At 40.9% G+C, this 27,072-nt stretch overlaps 1 protein-coding gene across 5 annotated transcripts in view; it reads right to left on the minus strand.

The window, feature by feature from the left end:
- Positions 1-3,489: 3,489 nt before the first annotated feature.
- Positions 3,490-27,072, minus strand: part of DEK (DEK proto-oncogene) — a 32,966-nt gene continuing 9,383 nt past the window's right edge. For 4 of the 5 annotated variants that reach the window (XM_061593042.1, XM_061593033.1, XM_061593024.1 and 1 more), the window contains 9 exons: positions 25,705-25,806; positions 24,169-24,278; positions 21,415-21,509; positions 18,908-19,028; positions 16,022-16,207; positions 15,134-15,269; positions 11,075-11,223; positions 5,383-5,451; positions 3,490-5,007 (listed from right to left, as the gene is read on the minus strand). In XM_061593042.1, the coding sequence (XP_061449026.1) occupies positions 4,996-5,007; positions 5,383-5,451; positions 11,075-11,223; positions 15,134-15,269; positions 16,022-16,207; positions 18,908-19,028; positions 21,415-21,509; positions 24,169-24,278; positions 25,705-25,806 (980 nt within the window). In that variant the 3' untranslated portion in view covers positions 3,490-4,995. Of the gene's footprint in view, positions 5,008-5,355; positions 5,452-11,074; positions 11,224-15,133; positions 15,270-16,021; positions 16,208-18,907; positions 19,029-21,414; positions 21,510-24,168; positions 24,279-25,704; positions 25,807-27,072 lie in introns of those variants that run through there. The other variant, XM_061593007.1, reaches the window with a different exon arrangement.

The raw sequence follows: 27,072 nt of genomic DNA on the forward strand, positions 1-27,072 counted from the left end.
GAAGGTTCTGGTTGAGTCCAAGGTTACTCACAAAACCATGACTTCAGTTGTGAAGTGGGATAACAAATGCCTGCTGCTCCTTTTAACCATACCAGTCTTTTTGGAGCAACAGGTATTCTGACAGAGTCATAGACTTTAGCGCCAAACACATTCCCTGGAATAGGCCAAGATTCCAGGTCAGAGGGCAGCATCTGTCCAGGGGAGGGAGACAGCAACAATATTGATGTTGCCGTTGTCACTTCTTTCCAGCCTAGCAGGTCATCACATCTGACTTCTGGCCTTAAATACCATCCAACATGGCCACTGTCCAGAGCTGCTGTCACAGTCACTGCATCAGTTTCTTCCATCTTATGGTGTCCACCTGCTCCACCAAGCAAAAAAAAGTGCAAGCAGTTACCAACCATCTGCAAGACATAGCTGCTGTAGAATAAGGGAAGCCTTATCTAGTATCTTCTCATTTTCTTTGTGGTGCTGAAGGATGGCTCCTAGAGGGCAATCTAAAACATCTCAAGAAATTTGATGTATATAGGAAATTTCAGATGGAATGTTGGCATCCCTCAGAGGCACTCTACAAGTCAACTACTGACCCCCACTGATTTGTATTTATTGTGTTACAATTTGAATTCTATGGAATGCAAATTGTAATACATTAAAATGCAATATAAGAAATAAGAGAAGAAATAAAAAATTTAAATTGTTTTAAATTTTTAAATTGTGTTTTAAATTGTTTTTAAAATATGTGTTTTAAATTGTATATTTGTTTTAATGTTTTTGGTTGCTGTAAACCACCCAGAGAGCTTTGGCTACGGGGCGGTATACAAGTGCAATAAATAAAATAAATACAACTCAAAATCATACAGCATCTAGTACAGCACATTACAATTGCAACAACAGGCAGAAAAACAATTATGTGGTCCACCAAGATCGTTAGCAATTTTCAAGTGGTCCATGAGAAAAAAGTTTTACTATTGCTAAGGGAAATATATACTAATCTACATATCTACTCAAGGTGAAGTGTGCATTTGATATGTACATTTCCAAAACAGATTGGACCATTGGTCTCACCTGAAGGGTGATTTTCACAGGTAAACTGCCATCAAGCGGGTATCATAGCTCCACCTAGTGTCTGAAGGCAAGAATGTTCTGAAGTCAAGACTAGGGGCCTCAGGCCCCTCCCACTCTCCAGTTCATTCATGATGAGTCCAGAGAGAGATATTCAAACATGTAGGAAAAAAGGTCAATGGACAAGGAAATAACGAAATTGTGATTCCATAATACAATACTAACATTTCAATATACAGATTCAGAATGTCTTGGCTTCATTACACAGAACCTAAACCTTATGAAGTAAACATGAACATATAGAAACAGATGGAAAATCCCCAGATATCCTCCAACAGGGAGGGTTGTGATGGCAGTCTACCTGTGAAAATCACCCTTCAGGTGAGACCAATGGTCCATTTTCCACAGGTAGCCTGCCATCAAGCAGGATGTACCAAAGCAGCCCATAACAGGGAGGGACCACCCACATCCTAAATACCATTGAGAACCTGTTGCAACACCTGCCTACCAAAGGAGGCATCAGCAGAGGCATAACGGTCAATTTTGTAATGCCTTATAAACGAATCTGGGGTAGACCAAACAGCCGCTCTGCAAATGTCTGCAAGGGGAGTTTTGGTTGCAAAAGCAGCCGTAGTGGCTGTTGACCTAGTAGAGTGCACTGTTATTCTAGAAGGAATAGGAAGCTTAAGAGACTCATAAGCTAAGGTAATACATGTGCGCAACCAGTGAGATAAGGCAGAATTAGCTACTTTCCTCCCCATAGATCGCGGATGAAAGGATACAAACAAGGACTCAGTTAGTCTTATATCCTGGGTACGAGACAAGTAGGTCTTGAGGGCCCTCCAGACATCTAACGAATGCCAAGCCTTCTCCAAGGGATGGTTGGGAGTCGGGCAAAAGGAAGGAAGAACGATGTCCTGGTTGCAATGAGAGGCGGAGTTGACCTTGGCACGGACGGAGGGATCTGTCCGCAGTACAACAGAGTCCTCATGAAAAACACAAAGATGTTGGGCGGAAGACAATGTGCCCAATTCTGAGACTCTTCTCGCAGAGGTGATCACTATCAGGAACAAGACTTTGAACGACAACAGACGTAATTGCATAGTCCTAAGGGGTTCAAATGGAGGGCGTTGGAGAGCCTGCAGAACCTTTGACAAACTCCATGAAGGAAAATGATGGGATACAGCCGGCGAATGTAGGGCGGCCCCCCCTCAGAAAACGCTTGATAAGAGGGTGCGAGGCAATAGGAGTATCAGTGGATGAAACTGAGAGAATGGACGATAAAGTGGATGCATGTCGATGCAAGGTGTTGGGCTTAAGCCCCATCATTAGGCCTTTATGAAGGAATTGCAACACCTGTTGTATTGTGGCTTGAGAAGGGTGGAATTTCTGGGAATCACACCACTTGGAGAATGCCACCAAGTATTCTGATATATACGAGTGCTAGACAGACGTCTAGAGGCCAGTATAATGTCAATAACCTCCTTAGATAGGCCTGTGCGCCTCAAATGTCCCCGTTCAACAGCCAAGCTGTTAGATTGAGCCAATTGGGGTCCTGATGCCATATTGGACCCTGTGATAAGAGGTCCGGCCTGACTGGGAGCATCCAGGGGTCCGTCACTGACATGGCAAGTAGGTCCGAAAAGCACGGTCGGCGGGGCCAATACGGGGCTATTAGAACCAGCTTGGCCCTCTCGCGTCGAACCTTCCTCAGACTTCAGGCCAGAAGTGGTATTGGAGGGAATGTGTACAGCAGGCTGTCTGGCCATGCTATCGATAGCGCATCCACCACTTCCGCTGTTGAGTCCTAGGTACCGTGCGAAATACCTGGGTAGCTGACAATTGAGACTGGAGGCAAACAGATCCACTGAGAGAACGCCCAATTGGCACTGAAGAAGATGGAACGTCGTCAGATGAAGCTTCCATTCTCCCGGAAAGACCTGTTGTCTGCTGAGCCAGTCAGCTGTCACATTCCAAATTCCTCTGAGATGTTCCGCTTTTAAGGATTCCAGATGTGTTTCTGCCCACTCGAATATTTGATAGGCTAGGTTCAGTAGAGAACGAGACCTGGTTCCCCCTTGTCTGTTTAAATGTAATTTCGTACATGTGTTGTCCATTCAAATGAGAACTTAGCTATATCGCTATTCTAGATATCCAACTGCCTCAGACAAAGGCAAGAATGAACTGGAGAGTGGGAGGGGCCTGAGGCCCCTAGTCTTGACTTCAGAACATTCTTGCCTTCAGACACTAGGTGGAGCTATGATACCCGCTTGATGGCAGTCTACCTGTGGAAAACATCTGACCCACATATTATGTCTCAACATATGGGTTTAGAGTACCTTTTGTTATAAAGCAAGGTGACACACAACAGGCACCTTTGGGTTCTGTATCAAGTTTTACTGTACATGTATTAAAATACCAAATATACATTTTTAAAGACATTTATTGAATACAAAACTTAGTTACAGTCAGCCTTAATATAAAGGATTACATGCAAAGAAAGTGGTAAAAATGGTAGCGACTGATCAAGCTTACTAACTGAATATTTTCAGAATATAGATCTGTGACCTTTGATTCCTCAACTACACATTACTACATTATGTAAAATCTGCAGAACTTGTAATCAATACAGTCATGGAGGGATTAGTTACACTTCACATTATGACACATACTTGTTTTGGCATTTATTGGGAGCTTTAATTCATGATCATGCATGTACATCTATGAACAAAAAGGTTTTGGGAAGGTAATTAATCCTATATTTAAATAAAACTTCACAATTTAGAAGATTACACTGAATCAAAGCAGCAGGTGTCTATTAATATTTATTAATAATATTTAATAACACCTATTCTCCATTTGTCAATATAATCTAAGTTTGGAGAGAGACACTGGAAACCTGTCCAGCTGATACCAGATAGCTTGATATTTTTAGAGATTCTAGAACAGCAGAACACCACACACTGCATACGAACTTTTCTCAAATCTTTGCCCACCTCAGAGAAGATTCTTATATTTACTATAAGACTCAAAGCTGTACTTGGTTCCCCCCCCCCCGTCTCCCACTTGACAACACGTATGGGCAGGTGGGTGTGATTTGGGGAAAGTGGTTGGGTATCATGTCAAGCCTTTAGAACAAAATCAGCGTCCCACTCTAGCAAGTTAAACACTGAAAAATATGAGTGCAATTAGATTTCCCTTACAAGGCAACAAATGTCATCTTTTGTATGCTTGTTATATTTGCTTCCTAATTAATCTCAGCCTCAAACACTGTCACTGGTCATAAATCTTCTAAAACACACTGATTTTTTTTAAACAACTTGGTTTTAAGCAAAAGTATTAAGCTTATATACAAACATTTTTAAAAGTACAAAAATAACGTATTGGCAAGTTATTATGCTTTTGACAATTCTCAGATGTATACACATGCAAGACAGTGTAATATAATTTAGAGCATTTGTAATCAGAACATGTGACTTATTCCTGATTGAGAGAATAGGTATGTGTATTCAAAATAAATGTAATGCCCAATACTGCAATATTTGACAGTCTCAGCATGTGTATGTACAGAAACAACAGTTTTCATATTAACTGATTTTTAAAAATTCTCTACATTACAATACGCTAAAATCTACAAGAGCTATAATAGATCTGCTTATACAAAGAAATTCCATGATGTACAAAGTAAAAGCAGGGAACATTTATTGCCATGCAAAAACCTAAGTACTGCATTAAACACAATTTTTAAAAGTTAAAATAATTTCCATTAACACTCAGAACAGTAAGCCAGTAGAATCAACCCTGACTAAATACTATGTTATACCAAAAGGGCAAAAAAAAAATAAAAAAAAAATAAAAAATGTTTTGCTGGTGTTTGTAAAATATATAAATCCGCGCGAACAAGTCTGCAGCATTCGTTTTCTTCCCAATAGATCATGAAATGAGCTAAAAAAAGAAGAATTTGTGTACTTTTAATCTTTTACCTACTTTGTAAATCCCCCCTCCCACAAACCTATTACTAGAGCTGCAATTCTAACAGGTTGCTTGGTAGGAAGTTCCAGGGGAAATCAATAGGACTTATTTTCAAATAAATATTGTTAAGGATGGGCTACATATGGAGCATGAAATTTTAGATAAGTGGTCTTAAACTTACTTTAAAATTACTGAGTTGCAACTAAAAGTAATGAATAAAATTTGGATGCAATTTCAGGAACTGGATGTAGTACTTGAGATCTTCCTAGCTACCCAAGATTTTCAAATTAAAAGAGTAGCTTCTTTTAGTATTTGGATCATCACATATTTCACTGATCAAGTATTTACCTCTTTCACTGTCTTTTTGATGAAGTCTTTTCTGTCGGATAAGTCATAACTGGGATAGCTTTCATATACCTGTAACAATCAATTTATAACACAAAGGTAAGTCAAATAGTACAACCAGAATACAGTATACTCCCCATGACAAAAGGCCAAACTAGATGCACCACAAACAGTACCTCCTTAGTTTTTAAATATACTGCAGGTGTGGAAGGTGGGTATCTGGCCTGGGTCCACTGCAGTGGGAGAAGGTATTTTTTTAAACCTTGATGAAAATTGTTCGCTGTCCCTATTTGCATCGCGGAAGTTACATAATCAAAGCAAAGCTTATACTGCTTACATGTCCTGTGTGACTCCACTTTCCTAGCACAGGGTAAATACCTGAACTTTATCACAGATTCTCATTCTCTACCCTGACTCCCATCACCATGCACCTAGAAGTGTCTTTTATATATATCTTTTATAAGTCATAATATTTTAAAGATCTTCTGTACTATTTTGTAAATTTGTACTTTTTGTAGTAATTGTGTTTTAAAAATTAAAAAGAAAAAAGGAGCGAATGCCTAAATGAAGAGATCCCTTGTTTATTAGACTGAAGCTTCTCCCTTTACCTTGGATATTGCAAGAGAGGTATAAAAGGTAGGGTCATAATATCTGAACATACATTCTTCTAGTGTGTCAAAATTAAGGCTGAGAAGACCCAGGTTCAGTTCTCTGTTCCACCTTGAAGAGACCTTCAGTCTAACCTTCACAGGGTTGCTGTAAGGATAGAATGAAGTGGAGGGATTGTTTATGCCCCTGCCCTGAGCTGCTTGGAGGAAGGGAAAGAGCTGGAGAAAGGAAGGGATAAATAGGTATGTATTCTATCAGTTACCATTCAGGTATCAACTTATCTTTCAAGTATAAAGCTAAATATATATTACTATTTCAAGTATAATTGTACCACTCTATGGTAATGGATTTAGAATTGTCCCCAAATAGAAGGCATAAACTGAGTTCAGTTCAGGCTTCTCCTGCATCAACTAGGAAATATAAGGGTTTATGAAATATGCATGTGTTTTTACATTTACACTCTTAAAGTTTCCTATAGGGCTGTGCTCCGTATTCAGGCGAAGCCCAAAGGATGGACCAAACGGGGCTTCTTCAGCACTGATTTGTGATGAAACAGATTGGGCTGAGTCAGTCTCTGTATCATAAAGGGTGGTGAATGCATTTCCACATATTAGTTGACAAAGCTTATTCGGAGTTTAAAAAAGCAAGAGCTCACATGTTGATGTCTCTGATTGGCTGACTGCACTACATGAAATCCACACACACAACACAGACATTAACAGTGGGGGGAGGGGAACACTGTGTTTTATTGACAGCTCTTCCTGCCTTTAATGTCTGCCTGACCCACTTGCTCATTCCTCTTCTGGCTTGGGTTGCCATGGTGCTGAGTCTCCTCCTTCCCTTATTCAGTATTTACAACCAGAGCTAGAGGAGGAGGAGCTGGAGACTCAGCACTGGGAAAAGTCTCTGACAGCTGTTGCAACCTTGTGCCACTGCCACTCCTCCTCTTGAGTAAGCCACCCATCCTCTTGAGCTGTGGGGAGCTCAGGAATGCTAGCATGAAGGTAAGTGGGGCATGCGCCCCCTTCCCCTTTGGACTGAGAGGTGCGGACCTTACTTTTCTTATCCGCTGGAGCCAGGGAGGAGGGCGGCAAAGAGGGGAGCACTGGAGTCAAGCTATCACTTTGAGGGAGGGGCTTGGTCTCTCCCTCCCCACTGCCTAACCCCAAAGAAAGAGCAGCAAAGAGGTTCTTTCTCCTCACAAATGGAATTCCCTCCCCAGACTATGTTTTTTTTTTTAAAAAAAGAACAAGGATTTGAGTGTTTTTTCTCCTTTGAAAGGATGTTCTGATGTGGTACAGTCACCATGCCCACAGGCTCATGGGACCCACTTCCATCAAAAATAAAGCTCGGGCATTGAAAAAACCATATAAATTCCACCAGCCCCATATGGTTTTATTGGTGGCTAGTATGAAATCCCGTGGAGCTACTCAGCTGAAGTTTGGGCAGGGTTAATCCCCTCCATAGAGACTACCATATCTTGTTAAAAAACAATTAATGCAATTAATGGGATTTCTGGATATTTGTAACATCTGGATCAGGTCAGGATGGGTACAAATATATCCGGACCAGGCCATATCTGCATTTACAAATCAAAGTCACAAATCAGGTGTGTATGTGGGGGTCCAAGCACAGCCCTAGTTTCTAACTATAAACCAGTGATACGAGGCACTTTTTTTTAGTAACAAAATTAGAACAATGATCATATGCCAACTGTAAATAAATATTAGGCACATTTGGCAGTTTCATATTTACTAAATACATTTAAATCAGACATCCTAAATTCGATCATCCTCTAGGGCAAGGGTGGGGAATACAAGACTTAGGCGGCCAAATGCAACCCTCCAGGCCACATCCTTCCCTAATTTTTTTTTACCTGGCTGGAATGTGTCCTTGAACTGTAATAATGCCCCTTATTTACCTGGATGAAGATATGGTTACACTGTAGCCTACAGTACATAGAGTTATATCTATTGTGCCATCCACAATGGGCATGTTGCCCCTGGAAGATTGCCCACTAGGGGATGTGGTCCTCAGGCTGGAAAAAAGGTTCCCTGCCCCTATGCTATTTTATTTATTTATTAAATTTCTATACCACCCCATAGCCGAAGCTCTCTGGGCGGTTCACAACAGAATAAATACATCAATATACAATTAAAACCACATATATAAATTAGAACACTCAAAAATACTAACGTTAAAAATACTGATATACTAAATACTAAAAGCATAAAGTATAAGATACAAAGATGTTATAATGTTGAATGATTAAATGATTAAAATGATTAATATAATTAATTAAAATGCCTGGGAGAAGAGGAACGTTTTAACCTGGCGCCGAAAGGATATTAACGTTGCGCCAGGCGTACTTCAAGAGGGAGATCGTTCCATAACTCGGGGGCCACCACTGAGAAGGCCCTTTTTCTTGTTGCTACCCTCCGAGCTTCTCTCTGAGTAGGCGCCCGGAGGAGGGCCTTCGATGTTGACCGAAGTGTACGGGTAGGTTCATATCGGGAGAGGCGTTCCAACAGGTATTGTGGTCCCATGCCGTGTAAGGCTTTATAGGTTAAAACCAGCACCTTGAATTGGGCCCGGAAACATATAGGCAGCCAGTGCAAGCGGGGCCAGAATCAGTGTTATATGTTCGGACCGCCTTGTCCCGGTTAACAATCTGGCCGCCGCATTTTGCACGAGCTGCAGTTTCCGAACCGTCTTCAAAGGCAGCCCCACGTAGAGCGCATTACAGTAATCTAATTTAGAGGTTCCCAGAGCATGAACGACTGAAGCAAGGTTGTCTCTGTCCAGATAGGGGCGTAGCTGGGCTACCAACCAAAGTTGGTAGAAAGCATTCCGTGCCACCGAGGCTACCTGAGCCTCAAGTGACAAGGATGGTTCGAAAAGAACGCCCAAGCTACGAACCTGCTCTTTCAGGGGGAGTGCAACCCCATCCAGGACAGGTCGAACATCCATCATCTGGTCAGAAGAACTACCCACTAACAGCATTTCAGTCTTGTCTGGATTGAGCCTCAGTTTATTAGCTCTCATCCAGTCCATTGTTGTGACCAGGCACCGATTCAGCACATCGACAGCCTCACCTGAAAAAGATGAAAAGGAGAAGTAGAGCTGCGTGTCATCAGCATACTGGTGACAACGCACTCCAAAACTCCCCAGTGGCTTCATGTAGATGTTAAAAAGCATGGGGGATAGAACTGACCCCTGCGGAACTCCATACTGGAGGACCCAGGGTGCCGAGCAATACTCCCCATGCACTACCTTCTGGAGACGACCCGCCAAGTAGGAGCAGAACCATTGCCAGGCAGTACCTCCAACTCCCAGATCAGCGAGTCTCCCCAGAAGGATACCATGGTCGATGGTATCGAAGGCCGCTGATAAATCAAGGAGAATCAACAGAGTTACACTCCCCCTGTCTTTCTCCCGACAAAGGTCATCATACAGGGCGACCAAGGCTGTCTCGGTGCCAAACCCGGGCCTGAAACCCGATTGAAATGGATCCAGATAATCAGTCTCATCCAAGAGTGTCTGGAGCTGATCCGCAACCACTCGTTCCAGGACCTTGCCCAGGAATGGGATATTTGCTACCGGCCTATAATTGTTATAGTTTTCTGGGTCCAGAGAAGATTTCTTCAGGAGCGGTCTCACTATCACCTCTTTTAGGCAGTCAGGGACCACTTCCTCTCGCAATGAGGTACTAATCACTTCCCTGGCCCAGCCGGCTGTTCCATCCCTGCTAGCTTTTATTAGCCAAGAAGGGCAAGGATCCAGTACAGAAGTGGTTGCACGCACCTGTCCAAGCACCTTGTCAACATCCTCAAGCTGCACCAACTGAAATTCATCCAAAAAATCAGGACAAGACTGTGTTCTGGATACCTCATTTGATTCAACTATTATAACATTGGAGTCTAAGTCCTGACGGATGCAAAAGATTTTATCTTGGAAGTGTCGAGCAAAAGCATTGCAGCGGGCCTCTGATGGTTCTACCAAGTCCCTAGGATCAGAATGTAATAGTCCTCGGACAATTTTAAAAAGCTCCGCTGGACGGCAGATAGATGATTTAATAGTGTCAGCAAAATACTGCTTTTTTGCTGCTCTCACTGCCCCTAAATACGACTTGGTATAGGCACTTACCAGCGCATAATTGCATCCATCAGGAGTTCGTCTCCATTTGCACTCAAGCCGCCTCCTATATTGCTTCATCGCTCTCAGCTCCAGAGTATACCATGGAGCTGTATGAGCTCTACATAGGAGAGGGCGCACAGGAGCGATCATGTCAGCTGCCCGGGTCATTTCTGTATTCCACAGTTTAACCAGGGTTTCGACAGGAGCGCCAGCCCTATTAGCTGGAAAACTCCCCAGAGCCCTTTGAAAACCATCCGGATCCATTAGTCTCTGGGGACGGACCATCTTAATAGGTCCTCCACCCTTGCAGAGGGGAGAAGCCGCTGTAAGTCTAAACTTCAACAAGCGGTGATCAGTCCATGACAAAGGAAATGATGTAAAGCTCCCCACATTCAGATCACCATCCCCCTGTCCAGTTGCGAATACCAAATCTAGAGTATGCCCTGCTACATGAGTTGGGCCAGTGGCATATTGGGACAGCCCCATGGTTGTCATGGCGGCCATGAAGTCCTGAGCTGCCCCAGATGAGGTAGCCTCAGCATGAATGTTGAGATCCCCCATTACCAACAATCTGGGGGATCTCAACAGTATCTCCGAGACCACCTCCACCAGCTCAGTTAGGGAGTCTGTTAGGCAGCGGGATGGACGGTACACCAACAGAATCCCCAATCTGTCCCTTTGACCCAACACAAGGTGTAAACATTCCAGACCAGTAGTCACATGGGCAGGGTGCTTGGAAAGGAAAATAGAACTCCTATAGACTACAGCAACCCCCCCTCCCCGACCCTCAGGTCTACCCTGATGCTGAACCCGGTACCCCGGTGGGCACAGCTATGGCACCAGAACATTTTCCAAACCAAATTGCCCTAATTCGAACAGGATTTTTTTCCAGAAAACCCAGGTCACTGCCATAAACGGCAATATAACTGGAAATATCACAAATACATACCTCTTTACAAATTTGTTTCATGGTAACTTCCTCTAGGTTTGCATTAGCTAATAGCTTCTTCACAGTTTCTTTCAGCTCTTCATCTGTAGGTGGCTTTTTCAATTTTTTAATTAAAGGTTCGTCATCTGAACTATCCTCAGACTCACTTTCTATATATAAAGATATTTTGTAATTAAAATGTGGATGATGATTTTTCTTTTATTTAATAAACATTTTGGCTGGATCCAAAGAACTGCACAACTAGTTGTTTGTGGTCAAGTGTGTTTTTAAACTTGGACTTTTCAAACAGCAGCTCCCAAGACCAGATGGCAAACCTCCTTGGAAATAGAGGGCAGTTTCAAAAACAATTTGTCAAGTTTGTCAAGCCCTTCCGCTTGCCCTCATATCCAAACATATCCCTACCTGGGACCTTTGATACTCCAATTTTACCAACTGCCAAAGGATTATTGCCCCCTTAAAACTACTGACCATTTCCCCATGCTGCCTCTCATATCTGAAATTCCCTTCAATATTACCTATATGGGGCTACCTTCCTCTTCAAAACCCTTCTGTGATATTCCTTGGAACATCACAAAGTCCTGTTCCTACAAAGTCACTAGGTTAGGTTAGGTTAGTCACTCAGCTACTCCAGAGTCCAGACTTCCTGTAAAACACCTGGTGCCACCACCTACTAATTTAGAGTGTAACAGAACTTTCCCCTTACAGTCTTACTCAAATACATCCACACAAGGCATGGGGGATGAGGTATACTAACCTTAGAATCCGCTCAGAACAGACCATTAAAGCATATTTAATTAGGGAACGTAACATCCAGAACAAGCAGTCTTTTTATTTTAATGTCCTATCTTAGCTATGCTAAGTTTTACCCTCTCATCTTTTTTCTCTTCAGTCACTCTTTTTAAACTGTCACTCTCAACAGATTTTCTCCATCTGTCACTCTCATGCCACCCAACATTTCATCCCACTGTCCTGTTAAAAAAAAATTCCACTTACTCTTCTGCCAACCCCATGTTTGTTACAAAGCCTCCATCTTCATACACCTCCAACTTTACCTAGGTATGTGTAATTGTATTTGCATTTATTCTGCTCTTGCCCCATCCCTTCCCCTGTCATTGTCTTGTCTCTCTCAGTTAAAGTTTAAATTAAACTTCCTTGGGTCATGGACCTGATTTGCTTATGTCACTCCGTAAATTGCCATGCACTCTGCTGGCACTAAAAGAACAATACAATAATAAAAAAAGATTTGGAGGTCCATTCAACATAGATTGTGTCTACATCAACTTTATTGTATTCCTGGGAAGTATTCCTGTTACCTCAAGTAGGCCTCTAGGTTACACTGATAAGCCTCACAATTACTGTGGGCAGAATGAAGTCAGACTGTAGGTCTAGAAAACACCCAACAGCATCAATGGAAAGTTCAATCAATTGGGATAATAATGAAGTCCAAGTATTACCAATGGACACCAGCTTTTTCCAAGAATAGCCCCTCTTATCTTAATGTTTTATCACATAACATCAAGTCCTTGCAAGTGTAAGAACAAACTCAGAAGAGTCCTAGCAACTTGTAAGGCATTTCTAGTAGTTGTAATAATGGGGCTATGGGTGTTTAGTAAAAGGTGAGCCCAACATTTCTCACCTGAACCAAAAAAGAAAGAAACCCAACCTAAATAAGCCTGGAAGAATTCAATTGAGCTAGATGATCTCTCTAGATGATCTCTCTATTCAAACATTACATGTAATTTTATTCTGTTTGAAATGGCTATCAATCATAAGACATAATTAAAAACTTCCATATGTATCAGTACAATTCCTTGTGCTGGGTCTTCCTAATAAATATAAGTTTAATATCCATAAAACGACTAGTATTCATAAAAGCACGTATAAAACTAAACGTTTATCAGCTAAATACTGTTGTGCTCCTTTGGCATTCTTAGATCCTATAAACAATAAGTGGACCTATACCTTTTCTATACAGATGTATATCTTGTGCAGTCAATTGAGACTGGAGAATAAATATTAAGGATCCATAGTGATGCAGGCCTCTCTAGTTCAATACAATTGCTTGTTATCTCAGCCAGCTGAGAGAACAGCATTTAGCTGATAAAAGTTTACAGGTCCCACTGAAGAAGACCTATATAGGTTGAAACGCTTTTGGGATACATTCAGCACAAAGACATTTTATTGTTATACATGATTGTTTTATACAGTGCCTTGCAAAAGTACTCAGATCCCTGACCAATGCTCTCATATTACTGAATTACAAATGGTACATTGTAATTTAATTCTGTATGATATTTTATTTTGAAACATTGAAACTCAAAATCAGTGATTGAAAGGTGACGTTGGGAAATGTTTGTAAGAAACCTAAAAAACTGAAACCTGTTGCTTGCATAAGTATTCAACCCCTGTGTTGTGGAAACTCCCAGTGTACACAGATGAAAGAAATTGCCCTATTAAGGATACAAGTACCTTACCATTGGCCTCCACCTGTGAACCATTAAAGTTGCTGTCACATTGTCAGGATAAAAACCCCACTGAAGGATCAATGGTCAGGCTGTGGATCTGAAGGAAAATGAAGACCAAAGAGCATTCTACAGAAGTGAGAGATAATGTAATACAAATGCACAGATTAGGAAAAGAGCACAAAATAATATCCAAGTGTTTGGATATCCCAGTGAGCACAGTTGGATCAATCATCAGGAAGTGGAAGCTGCATCACACCACCCAGGTACTGCCAAGAAAAGGCCGTCCCTCAAAACTCAGTGCTTGAACAAGAAGGAGACTTGTGAGAAAAGCCAGAGAGGCCAACAATCCCTTTGAAGGAGCTACAGAATTCAGTGGCTGGGAGTGGAGTAATGGTGCACCAGTCAACCATATCGAGAGCTCTGCATAACACTGGCCTATATGGGAGGGTGGCAAGAAAGAAGCCGTTACTCAAAAAGTACTATCTGAAAGCACATCTGGAGATTGCCAGAAAGCATGAAAGTTCCCCAGCTGCAATGTGGGAAAAGGTTTTGTGGTCAGATGAGACCAAAATAGAGCTTTTTGGCCAAAACTCAAAGTGCTATGCGTGGCACAAACCTAACACTGCCCATGCCTCAAGACACACCATCCCTACAGTGCAGTATGGTGGTTGCAGCATCATACTGTGGGGATGCTTCTCATCAGCAGGGACCAGGCATCTTGTTAAAATTGACGGAAAAATGGATGGAGCGAAATACTGTAAGAGAACCTGCTTCAGTCCACTAAAAAACTGAAGCTTGGGAGAAAATCCACTTTTCAGCAGGACAATGATCCTAAGCACAAGGCCAAAGCAACATTGGAGTGGCTCAAGAACAAAAAGAACTCCAACATTGGAGTGGCTCAAGAACAGTGGCCCAGTCAAAGTCCTGATCTCAATACCATTGAGAATCTGTGGCGCTCTTTGAAAATTGCGGTCCACAAGTAACATCTAACCAACCTGAACGACCTGGAGCGAAACTGCCAAGAAGAATGGGCCAAAATTTCTCTGACACTATGTGCAAAGCTGGTACATACCTACCCCAAAAGACTTAAAGCTGTTATTGCAGTGAAAAGTGGCTCTATCAAATATTAATGTGTGCGGGTTGAATATTTATGCAAGCAACAGGCTTCAGTTTTTTAGGTTTCTTACAAACATTTCCCAACATAAAACCAATGTCACCTTACAATCATTGATTTTGAGTTTCAGTGTTTTAAAATAAAATATCATACAGAACGAAATTACAATGTACTGTTTGTAATTCAGTAATATGAGAGCATTGGTTGCAGGTCTGATTACTTTTGCAAGGCACTGTACATGGTTTTATGAATGCTAGTCATTTTATGCATATTAAACTTATATTTATTAGAAAGACCTAGCACAAGGAATTGTACTGTATTGATACATATGAATGTTTTTAATTATGTCTTAAGATTGATAGTCATTTCAAACAGGATAAAATTACATGTAATGTTTGAATAGATAGACCATGTAGCCCAAGTGAATTCTTCCAGCCCAAAATTTCTCATCCAGATACATTCTATGAAACATAAGTTTACCTTTTTTGGAATTGTTCTGACTCTTCTTGGTTGTGCTGCTATCTGCTTTCTTGACATTGGCATTTTTTGTACCCTTTTTACTTTTTGAAGATGTCTTTTGCTTGGGTTTTTCTTTTTTTGATGATTTTTTAGGTCGCTATAGGAGGGATAGACAGAATATTAAAGTCTACTGCAATAATTGTGACTTCTAACATAATGGAGCTACTAGCTAAAGCATAGTGAATAGTTAGAAAGCTGTCTTTGGAGCAAAGGCTAAAACACACTCAAGCCATTTGTAACTGTTTTACATGCTTCCATTCAAACAATGTCTCTGCATTTCAGAGAACATTCTTCTCTGATTTTGCAAGGATGCAAGTTACCTTATATTATTATACAACAACTATTGCAAACTGGCCAGGTCTGGTTCCCAAGCATTTTTTTGCCCCCTCCCCCCAGCCCAGGTAACAAGAGTGGCCACTTTTTGACCATACCCATAGCTGGTATGTGGTCCCTGTTGTGGTTGCAATGGGGTTATGTGTGTCTCAAGCCAAAAAAGGTTAGTCACGCCTGTTATACAACAAAAAGGTCTGTTGCTATACTTTTGAGACTAGTATCAAGTGTTTTTGTCCCTAAAATCACATGCTGGAATTAACTGAAGAATGATGAACCTGTGGTAAATTTGTACCTGCACTTCTGGCACACCAGCGACTATGAACTTATCAGCATTTAGTCAGTACTTTCAAGTCTCAATCTCTACCACTAAGCAGATATCTTAAAAACCAATGAGTTTATGAAATTACAGGATTTTTCTCTATAATGATACTGTCCAAAGTCCATTGCCCTTTAAGTAAATTAGATAGACTATTGTAGTTTGGGCTTTAAAATGGGTGATTCACAGCTAGGTCTTACCTCCTCTTCACTTTCTTTATCTTCTTCAGATGATTCTTCTTTCTCTTTCTTTTCATCTTCCTCACTGCTAGACTCATCTGACAGGATCTCAGGACATTTAGTGCGTTTGGCTTTCCGTGCTGTTCCAGAGCTACTGCGCTCCTTTTTACCACTTTTGTTGGGCGTTTTCTTGGATTTTGGCAGTGGCTATTGAAAATTGAGGCAATTTAAACAAACAATTTAAAAACCTTATATTTACTTACTCCTTACAGAGTTGTATAAACAATTGCCTAGACCACCTTAAGCATCTTCAAAGTGTGATCCTACAGTACAGTCATTTTGAAATGGTATTGTGAGATTACAGGTTTCTTTTAGAACAAATCTTTGGAACTGGACTGCCTTCAAGTCGATCCCGACTTATGGCTACTCTATGAATAGGGTTTTCATGGTAAATGGTATTCAGAGGGGGTTTACCATTGCCTCCCTCTGAGGCTAGTCCTCCCCAGCTGGCTAGGGCCTGCTCAGCTTGCCACAGCTGCATAAGCCAGTCCCTTCCTTGTCCGCAACTGCCAGCTGGGGGGTCAACTGGGCTCCTTGGGACTATGCAGCTTGCCCAGGGCTGCACAGGTGGAAGGGCACATAACCCCGAGCCATTCGCTGTGGGGGTGATCTTTAGCTGGCCCTTTATACCCAGGAGACACGAGCGGGGATTTGAACTCACAGACTCTGGACTCCCAGCCAGGCTCTCCTCCCCACTGTGCTATACCAAATCTTTAGACAAGCATTATTTGAAGGCTGTTAAGATTATTCCTTTTCTGATGTTCAGACTGCAAGTTAATTTCTTATCTACCCAAAACTGTATTACACCTGTATAAGATGAAGGTAACAGGTTTGGAGGGAACCCCAAGTTGCAAAAGTACAAAAAAAACTTTAGAAAATCCCTAATGGGTGACCCTCCACAAATAGCCCAATTAAGTGCTTTGTGCCCTGAAATGCTGACTGATGGGGGAGGGCAGTTAAGGGGGGACGGAGAATAGAATGATACAACAGCACTCACAATATTTTGTTGCAAATCCCACTTGTCCTTTAACTGTTAGTCAGCAGTTTTAACTATGGAAGACTGGCAAATGCAACGTTTATTTATATATTTATAAATAAATAAAATGCAATGTTGCCATTGAGTTTTCTTCTCATAAGATAGGAAATATGCAATGCCAATATATGGGTGATAGCTCCCTGACACTGAGTTCTAGAGCAGTGGTTCCCAACTTGGGGGCTGTGAAGTAATCCACAGGAGGCTGTGAACAGTAAAGAAATGAATTATTATCCCTGGACACAGTCTGCTTCCCACTGCCGCTGCAGATGACACCTCCCCCTTGCTCCAAACGAGAGGGGAGGACTTTTGCTGAAGCGCCAGAGCGTCTTTCAGGTGCACCAAGGGCAGGTATCTGCCTATAAAATACATGGCAGATGCCAAAGGAGGCTGAAGGTGGAGATACCAGGAAGGAGAGGGGATTACCATCATTGACTCCTGTCTCCTCGCACTGCCACTGCTGACGATGCCCTTACTCAGAACGAGAGGAGGGGGCTTTTTGTGAAGCAAAAAGAAGCAAGGCTGCAAGGAAAGGCTGCTTTCCCCCTTCCTTCCTGTCAGCCAGCCTGCCTCCCAGGGGGGAGGGGGGGTCACAACATTTTTTGAGCTTATAAAGGGGGTCCTGTACTCATAAAGGTTGGGAATTAATGTTCTACAGCATTCAGTGGAAAATTCTAGAAAGCAGTAACAAGCTCAGGAAGAATTCCCATCCCCAATTTGAAAAGCCTTATTGCAGTATCCCTGGCAATGATATAAACATAGTCATTTTTCTTCTCTTTGCTTTCAGATGCCAGCCTCATTGACTGCTGTGGTCTGTTTTCTTCAGAGAGGGAGAAGCACAGAATTCAGACACTGGTTTTCTATGTTTAATAAATTATTAGGCACTATTGATCTAGCACATGCAAGGAGAGTATAATTTGTTATATAGATTTTTACTCCAGGTTGAATTCCCAACTTGCCTGATAACTCTTGGAAGAAAACTTGAGTTTTCAAAGTCAGTGTAATATTTGCTTTTAAAAATGCCTTAACAGTAACAAATGTTTAATAACTGTTAGGCATGATCTCTACGTAAAGAACCTCAGGGGATAACATTAATGTGCAATCAAAATTTAATGCTGCTGTAGTCATCCTTGTAAGGAGAATGTTACTCTTTATTTTACCCTTGAGCTCTGCCTTTGTTCTATTTGATTGCCTTCTTTCATTCTCCCCTATTTTCCACAAGAACAATTTATAACAGACTACTTAGTATGAAGATGCTCACTGATGGCCTGATATCGCTGGTAACATACGCTCTTGAAGATGCAAGGAACATCACTTCAATCCTAACAGCAGACATGCCCTCAGGAATTTCCCCATTTTTCCTCACAGCAACTGCCAGCATAGCTCATCTGTCTCCTGCATATACTTTGGGACAATTAGGGGAAGTAAAAATTAGAAAACGAAAAGGTGTCTAATACTGCCAAATCATGGAGAAATGATAGTCTCACTATCAGTTCAAATGTCTCCTACCTGAGAGCTGTGTCCTCTAGGCCAGAGGTAACTGGTCCTATGATCACTGAACATTTGCCAGGCTAGCTGGGGCTGATGGGAGTTGGAGTCCAACAATATCTAGATGACTACAGGTTTCCCACTTCTGCTCTATACCATAGCATATGGTCTTTGAAACAAGCAAAGCATTTGTGTGATTTTGTGCTACTAAAGCTTATCCACTGTTTAATGTTGTACAGCACCAGCAAGGCCAAAATTTAAAAGCATTATCACCATTCAGATTATAAATATGATCTAAACATAGCTTTATTATTACGTCCTCTTACCTTGCCAGAAGGTTTTGGATGCATTAAGAAATTTAAGATTCTGGCTACCAGTTCACTATTAACTCCTGATCTTTCCAAATCAAGAACTTCACATATACTTTTCAGCATTGCATTTCTGTATCTGGAGAGAAACACACTTATTAAACATTTTTATTTATTTGTTTGTTTATTATTTGATTTATATCCTGCCCTTCCTCCCAGCAGGAGCCCAGGGCAGCATAGTTTATAAACATAGTTTATAAATGTTGATCTTAATATATATGGGGGAGAATAGTTTGACGGCACCTTAACCCAGTGGATTATTTCCTCAACTGGATTACGCCTATCCGTATTGAGAATTCCAAAGTTGAAATTAAATGTAAGCACCAATTATATTACAATATTGCAAAGTTCAGAGTTCTCAAACACTGTTCTACACTGAAATACCACCACCACCTGCACTTTCAACTATATTTTACAAGTATACAACTGAAGAATTTATTATTTATACCCCACGTTCTGGTTTTTCAAAACTCAAGACAACTCACAAAACTGAAAACAATAAACATACTACAGAAAAACAACTGACATTTTACAATATTTTTTCCAATGATAACATGCCCTTCTCTTTAAATAAAATAGTACCTACAATAAAACCGGAAATGTTTCCTAACTGGGAGGTTAGAAAAGATTTTACAATAAAGGACAGAATTCAAATAAGGAGTTAAAGGGTTTAGAGATTTATTTATTTTTTAGAACATCTTCTTAAATTATTGTAAGTAAAAGGAGGCTGGAGTATTTATTTTGTAGTTTACACAAAGATCAATAGTGCAATCTTAGCCCCCAGATGTGCTGGCTATGAGATGTTACAATACGGCATATCTCTCCATCCTGTGGCTGAGCTAAACTTACGGCAGTGTAAACAATTTACCCCGATGTATCTACTTATACTGCTTGAGGGAAACCCTTCTGGTAGAAGTTAAGTCAGTATAAAGGGCAAAAAGGAGTGTGTCAAGGGTGGAGAATGGGTGCTTTGGGGGCAGAGAAAGGCACAAACAAGATTACATTGCATCCTAATTGCTTTCATTCATTGGTTCACTCCACAAAGCTTAATGTTTTTATAACACTAAAACTTCTGGTGTAACTAAATTTACCCCATAGGAGTCAAAGTAAGGGCAGAAAATGAAGATTTACACTCTCCCCCCAATGCAACAACCACAGCCGTGACCCCCTGGCCAGGAGCAGATAGGAGGATGCAACTTAATTTATACAGGATATGATGGCTATCTGCCTGATTAGGATTGCTCTGACCCTATATAAAATATGGGTAGATCCACATTTTAAGTGATTACATGTTAAACAAGGTGAAAAACGGAACAGAAAGGGGGAAATACTAAACTTTGATGAAGCTTGAAAACTCTCCCAATGACAGAGACACTCATGCATGCTTTTGGGAATAAAGTTCACCCTTCAGAAGTTATCAAATCTAGCCATTCACTATATAAAACATGATTATACTGCCAGGGCATAGAAGAATCTGCATGATAACGGAAGGGCCACTTCTGTGAGCTAGCATCTTTACCAGTAGTCAGCACAAGTACTCCTGAGGCTGCTTCTGCCCTCCCTGCCCAGAGCAAGTGTGGTGAACCTTTTGCCCTCCAGATGCTGCTGAACTACAACTTCTACCATCTCTGGCCATTGGCCATGATTCCTAGGGCTGATGGGAATTGTAGTTCAGCAACATTTGGAGGGCCAAAGGCTCCCCACATCTGGTCTGGAGGAAAGAGCTGGAACTTGGAATATAGTGGTAACTGGAAATATTATCAACTGCCAGGAGCCAGAAGAGTTTGCGACATGTGCAATGATGTACAGTATCCAGAGTATCTTAAAATCCACCACAAAAATACAGTATTATTCCTATGCTGCTTATAACTACAAATATATTTTGGAAAAGGGTAAGTTCTACGAAAGTACTGCAAAAATATTAAGATGCTAGAGAATTAAAGTTTCTATTTAATGTTCAGGGCACAATTTAGCCAAAGGTAAGCACTTTTAGGTTCCTTCCATTTCAAGGGGGGAAATTAAGCATGCTTAACTCTCCCAGCGGGACAACCAATGAGGTATTAATGCCTCCCTGGGCTCCTACTGGGAGAAAGGGCGGGATATAAATCTAATAATAATAATTAATATGCTTAACTTTGGTAGGGCCGTGATGCAAGTTTATATATATGAAAACCTGCAATATTTTATTGAACAAGATATTCTGTATCTTCAAAGAAGTAGTGTAACTATTATAAGAAACAATTTAGCAGCAAACTCATTCGTCTTGGATATAAAATGTTCATGTGTATAATGCAGTAATATTTATGGATATGGCTTCAAACAGAATACTTATACACTGAAATTAACTGAATTATGTGCTGGAATGGCAAATTGTTCTTAAATCAGTTGGTCTGCTCAAGATTTTGAATGAACATATTAACATAAATTATGCAGCTTAATCATATTAAAAAAAAATTAAAGGTTACTTTTTCAACATTTCTTCCTTTTTCTTATATTGGTCACTTCCTTTTTCAAATGGGAAGCCACTAAACTGGCCCACATTCTTCTTTAATGAAGCAACCTAAAACAGAACACAATAATAATGTCCATGTTAAGAGGCAGAATTCGCATTATCAGCTAATTTTAGGTTTTATGACCAAAAATTGTTTTACTCAAATGCCAAGCTACTAGTGAAGAAATCTCTGCTGCTGAAATTCATGAATTCATTTTTCTGTAATCACAGTGGGTTGAATCCAACTTGCTGTGGGTGAAGTTCTGCTCACAAGATGTTCCCACTAGAGGGCAGACTTGACTTCCTCCCCCTGCAGCTCCCTGAAAATTGCTCCAGAAGGTTGGGAGACCCTCCAAAATAGTATGGGAAATGGTAGGGAGGTCTACAGCAGGGGAAATTAGAAAAATGTTCCTGCCCCATCCTCCAGTGGGAACCTTCCACCGGACCAGAGTCCCTTCTGCAAATGGATAGGGTTCTTGCATTCGTGGAAGGGCAAGTCTGGATCCAGCCAAATATTAGTAGGGCTCAGCTCAAGTACCACTTTGCAGAAAATTCAGACGAGAAATGGGCTATGACTTCCTACAAAACAAAGTTTACCTTCAAATATATCGCTTCTATGGCTGTTTGCAGTCACAATAATTATTGCCATTTTTCAGAAGAGACCTCCAGTTACCTAGGCAACATTTTCCTATCTTTGGGCACCCCAGTGTGCGAAGACAGGGAAGCATTTCTGCATTTTGTAGGCAGCTATACTGATCTTCTCATATATGACCACTGTGGCATGAATTCAAAAGTAAAGTTGGGAAGCAAGTTCAGACAACTGAACTTCAAGATGCCATTGAAGGAGAGGTGCAAACTTGCAGCCTATGAAGAAGGCTGTAAAATTAGCATGTTAATTTTGGCTCATCTTTGAATATAACTATTTAATATGTGAAAAAGAGTCAAGAACAAATGTTTCAACAGATTATATACACTTACATGCCACAAAAAACCTTTCAACAAGAGAGGGAGCTGTTACATGCTGCAAATTACATTCCTGAACAACAAAAGCTATACTAAAATTGCAAAAACAGGTAAATGTATGGACTGAAATGTTGCTAGGCTTATATGGAGCTTCAATGGGAAAATTATACAGGTAATACAAATATCTAAGAAACAGTTCATGAAGCAATTTTGCTCTTAACAACTAAGATAAGCTTAAACATTCTATAAATAAAGATGATAGGATAGTAACAGAGTACATTAGATGCTTTGTTATATCCTATGTATGCAACCCTGACTGTGCACAAGCAAAACAGGCTTCCCCTTGCAAAAGATGACTTCATCTTCCTCTCTCCCCACTGCATGCCCTCAAAATCTGTTCCAGAGGATTGGGGGACCCTTTACATCTGATCGGAGGAGCAGGAGGCAAGTTAGATGAAATCCCATTATGGAAGTGGAAGTCCACTTCTGTAGCATTGGATCCAGCCCTTAGTGAACTCATTCTCCAAGTGGGGATTTTTATGTATACAAAATAGTATCATTCACACACAAGGAGGTGGTATCAGTAGTCTTGGAGAAATCAAAGTCTACAGAGTATAATTTATTTAAATAAAAACGACCCCAAAACTGCCCAGTGAGGACTGAGCATGTTCAGTGGCCACAGAACACTGATTATTGGGGGAGGGGGCATAAGAACACAAAACCAAGGAAAGGGTAATATAATTGAGTACCCTGGAAAAGGACACTGCAGGAACCTGAATCAACACTGCACAAAACAAGGTTTTGTTACAGGGCCACTTGTTTTAGAAGAAATCTCAATCAAAGCAAGGATGAAATGTCAGAATAAAAAAAACCAGGCTTAAGAACAGATTGGTAACAGGGACCAGATGGTTCAAACATATAAAACCGATTCTGGCCCGCTTGCACTGGCTGCTTGTATGTTTCTGAGCTCGATTCAAGGTGCTGGTTTTGACCTATAAAGCCTTATACGGCTTGGGACCACAATACCTAATGGAACACCTCTCCCGATACGAACCCACCCGTACACTACGTTCAAGATTAAAGGCTCTCCTCCGGGTGCCTACTCCAAGGGAAGCTCGGAGGATGGCAGCAAGGGAGAGGGCCTTCTCAGTGGTGGCCCCCAAATTATGGAATGATCTCCATGACGAGGTACGCCTGGCACCAACACTGTTATCTTTTCGGCGCCAGGTCAAGACTTTCCTCTTCTCCCAGGCATTTTAGCATGTGTTTTATATTGTTTTAAACTTTTAAATAGTATTTTTTAAAAAATATATATATGTTGTTTTAAATTGTATATTTGTTTTAATGTTTTTGATTGCTGTAAAGAGAGCTTTGGCTATGGGGCGGTATACAAGTGCAATAAATAAATAAATAAATAAATAAATAAATAAATAAGAACAGCAACCCTCCACTCCAACCACCACTTTGCATATTGCTTTTGAAACAGAAGGGAGTTTCAAGTGCAGTTTCTACAGGGTCAACTGCTCAAAGTGTGTGGGGGTACGTGTGTAAAAAAATCCCAAGGAAACACAGGTAAGACCTTGGGCATATCTAAATGTAGCTTTTGGGATCCAGGCCAGTTAGCTGAAAACATACTCTACTGATGTCAGTGGAATGTATTTCCACCTTAAGAACTTTTAGGATTATAGCCTTCAGAAACATGGCCATTCTATATTTTGTGTCAGTTTCAAATGAACTTGAATAAAGATAGTATGAAACTTCTTACTGTGCCTGGCCTGTTATAAAGAAGCTTGTGTAGATTTCGAAGTTCATCTGTTTTCTTCTTGCTTAAGAAGTACTGTATCCTTTCAATTTCACAAAGCTTTTGTCCCTTTCCTGAAATGAAAAATGTATTGTCAGCCTTCTCACCACATTAATATTTAACTAGTTAAACTAAATGGCACCTATGAGGAAGTAAGAGCGTCTGCTAATTATACTTATCAGTCAGATATATTTAAAAGATTATCTGCAAAAATCATCTGCATAGTTTCCATTTTTGACAGGGACTACAGACATATATTGTTTTTAATTTAATTTTTTGTATATGTCCTTCTTAACATGTTTCTTCTTGAAAGCAGTCAAGTCTTGAATATTTAAATTCAGATAAGAATTTCAGCATTTTGAAATGACTACAATGTATAACTACCTACAAACGTATTTGTAACTAGCAGTAACACTTCAACTGTGTGAACCTGTTTATAAACTACTTACAGGGGCCAACATTAAAGACTATACCAATGCCACACAATGAGTTTACACAGGTGTAACGGAAGTAGGTTTCTCTTACAGCAGGGGAGGGGAGCCTTTTCTGGCTGGCGGGCCAGATCTTAATCTCCCCAATCCCTGGCAGGCCAAATTTGGCAGATGGGTGAGGCTGCTCATCTGTCAATAAACTGACATCATAATAATGCCAGATGACATTGTACTTTGAAGCCCTGATTGTTGGGACTTCAAAGTGCACTGCGGGGCTTTAAAAGAGCTCTTTGTAAACATTTCTATGCTGCTCTTGAAGCCTCCAATTTTCTAAGTTCAAGGAGCAGTAAAAGGATGTATACAAAGGTCTTTCAAACCTCGAGCTGCTCCCTGAGTCTCCGATTTTCAGAGGGTTAAAGAGCAGCATGATGATGTTTACCAAGGGCTGTTTGAAGCCCCTTGCTGCTCTTTGAACCTGCAAAAATCAGAGACTTAAAGATCAGTGTTAGGAGGGAGAAGTGATTTCCATTGAATGGAAACTTCTTCCCCCTCCTTGGGCAAGGCAGGCTCCCACCACCCAATAGCTGATGGGCAGGTAGAAACTTGTCTTGCTCCAGCAAAGGAACAATTGACAGCTCACTTTAAGCTCCCTATTGTTCTTTTGATCTTCCCTTTCATCTGCCCCACAGGTAGGTCAAATGGGTGTGGCTTTCCAAAAATGGTCTGGTGGGCCAAATAGGAAGGTTCCCCACTCCTGTCTTATAGACTCCAAAGTCTGTACGAGTCAGGGAGACATGTTCTAGCAATACCTAACAATAAGGAAGAGAGGGATTTCCTGAAAAGCACAGAAGCACATTTTCAAAGCACAGAACTGTGGTTCAATTGTTCAAAAGCAAACTGCTGCTTGCACCAATACAGCAACCCCTATTTAAAGGACCAAACAACCAAACTTCAGATCTAAACACTTATTATTACTCCATTAAATTATTTGGAGCAAGATGAATTCTCAGTATTTGTTTCTTCCAAACAAGATATGTATGCTCAATGTATAAGATACAAAATAACTTGCCTGGTGTAATTGTAAAAGGTTCCTTCTGTAATGATGAGACTTGCATGGTAAGCCTTTCTACTTTTTTCTTCTCTCTCTTTCCTTCAACAATGAGACTCTTTTCTGAAATACGGAGTTTATTATGTATACAATTTATTATGTATAAAATTTAGGAAAGCAGTTATTTGCCATACAAAGGGGGGGGAAGACCTGTAAGAGCTAAAGCGCAGACACATTATTCTTAAATGCATTCTGAGAACATCTAAAACAGGAGCAAATTAGGGTTGAGCTATATCTGTCATGGGCCCCCCTACTACACCTGTGGCAAGTTCCACTCTGAATCAGGGCATTCCAGGAGCGGAATAGAGATTTCCTTAGATCTGCTGCATTCAAAGATGTTTCTTCCACCAGCAGAAGAAACCGCCAAGGCCTTAGAATTGGGCCACTAAACTATGCTAGCTTGGAGTGGGCATGGGTAAGTATTGGGGTGGTGGTTAAAACTGAGGTCTGCCAGGGAAAAAGAATGGAAAATGCCCCACCCACAATTGCAGGAGCAGATAAGGCTTAGGAAGTGACAGACAACCTGCCACTTCACTCCTCCCACCACTCCATGTAGTAACTATCATTCTTATGCTAATTGCAAAACAGTGAAACAAATTAGTTGCTTCTTAAAAAATGTAATGAATTATTACAACTTAACAAAGTTAAATATGGTTTCTATAAATGTGTACCGCATCAAAAACTGACTTTTGCTTTTTAATGTTAAACTTCTGTGTTATTGTTTTATTTGTTAATTTTGTAGCATTAAGTTGATCCTGGTGTTCCAGGATAAAAATGAAAATGCATTACAATTTGCTAAATAGCCATGTCATCAGGTATTCTTTCCCTCTGCTTAACGTCCTGCTGCTTCTACTTCCTTTGGGTTTGCAGGATGAAGTAATGCAAGAGGATATATGGGAGGGGATCACTCAACATCATGACTTCATGGAATACTTGACCAGTCAATCACAGGCAGTTAATTAACAAGTACAGTAACAATATTTGATCTGTGTGCAACCCAATGACAAATACACAAACCTAGAAAAACCTCCAAGTTAGATTACTGCAATGAGCTCTATGTGGGGCTGCCTTTGAAGACTGTTTGGAAACTGCAATTTGTGCAAAATGAAGCAGCCAGATTGGTAACAGGGACCAGATGGTTCGAACATATAAAACCGATTCTGGCCACTTGCATTGCCTGCCTGTATGTTTCCGAGCTTGATTCAAGGTGCTGGTTTTAACCTATAAAGCCTTACATGGCTTAGGACCACAATCCCTGATGGAACGCCTCTCCCAACATGAACCCACCCGTACACTAAGCTCAACATCTAAGGCCCTCCTCCGGGTGCC

This window comes from Rhineura floridana, chromosome 1 (genome assembly GCF_030035675.1).
Source record: "Rhineura floridana isolate rRhiFlo1 chromosome 1, rRhiFlo1.hap2, whole genome shotgun sequence".
Lineage (NCBI taxonomy): Eukaryota > Metazoa > Chordata > Lepidosauria > Squamata > Rhineuridae > Rhineura > Rhineura floridana.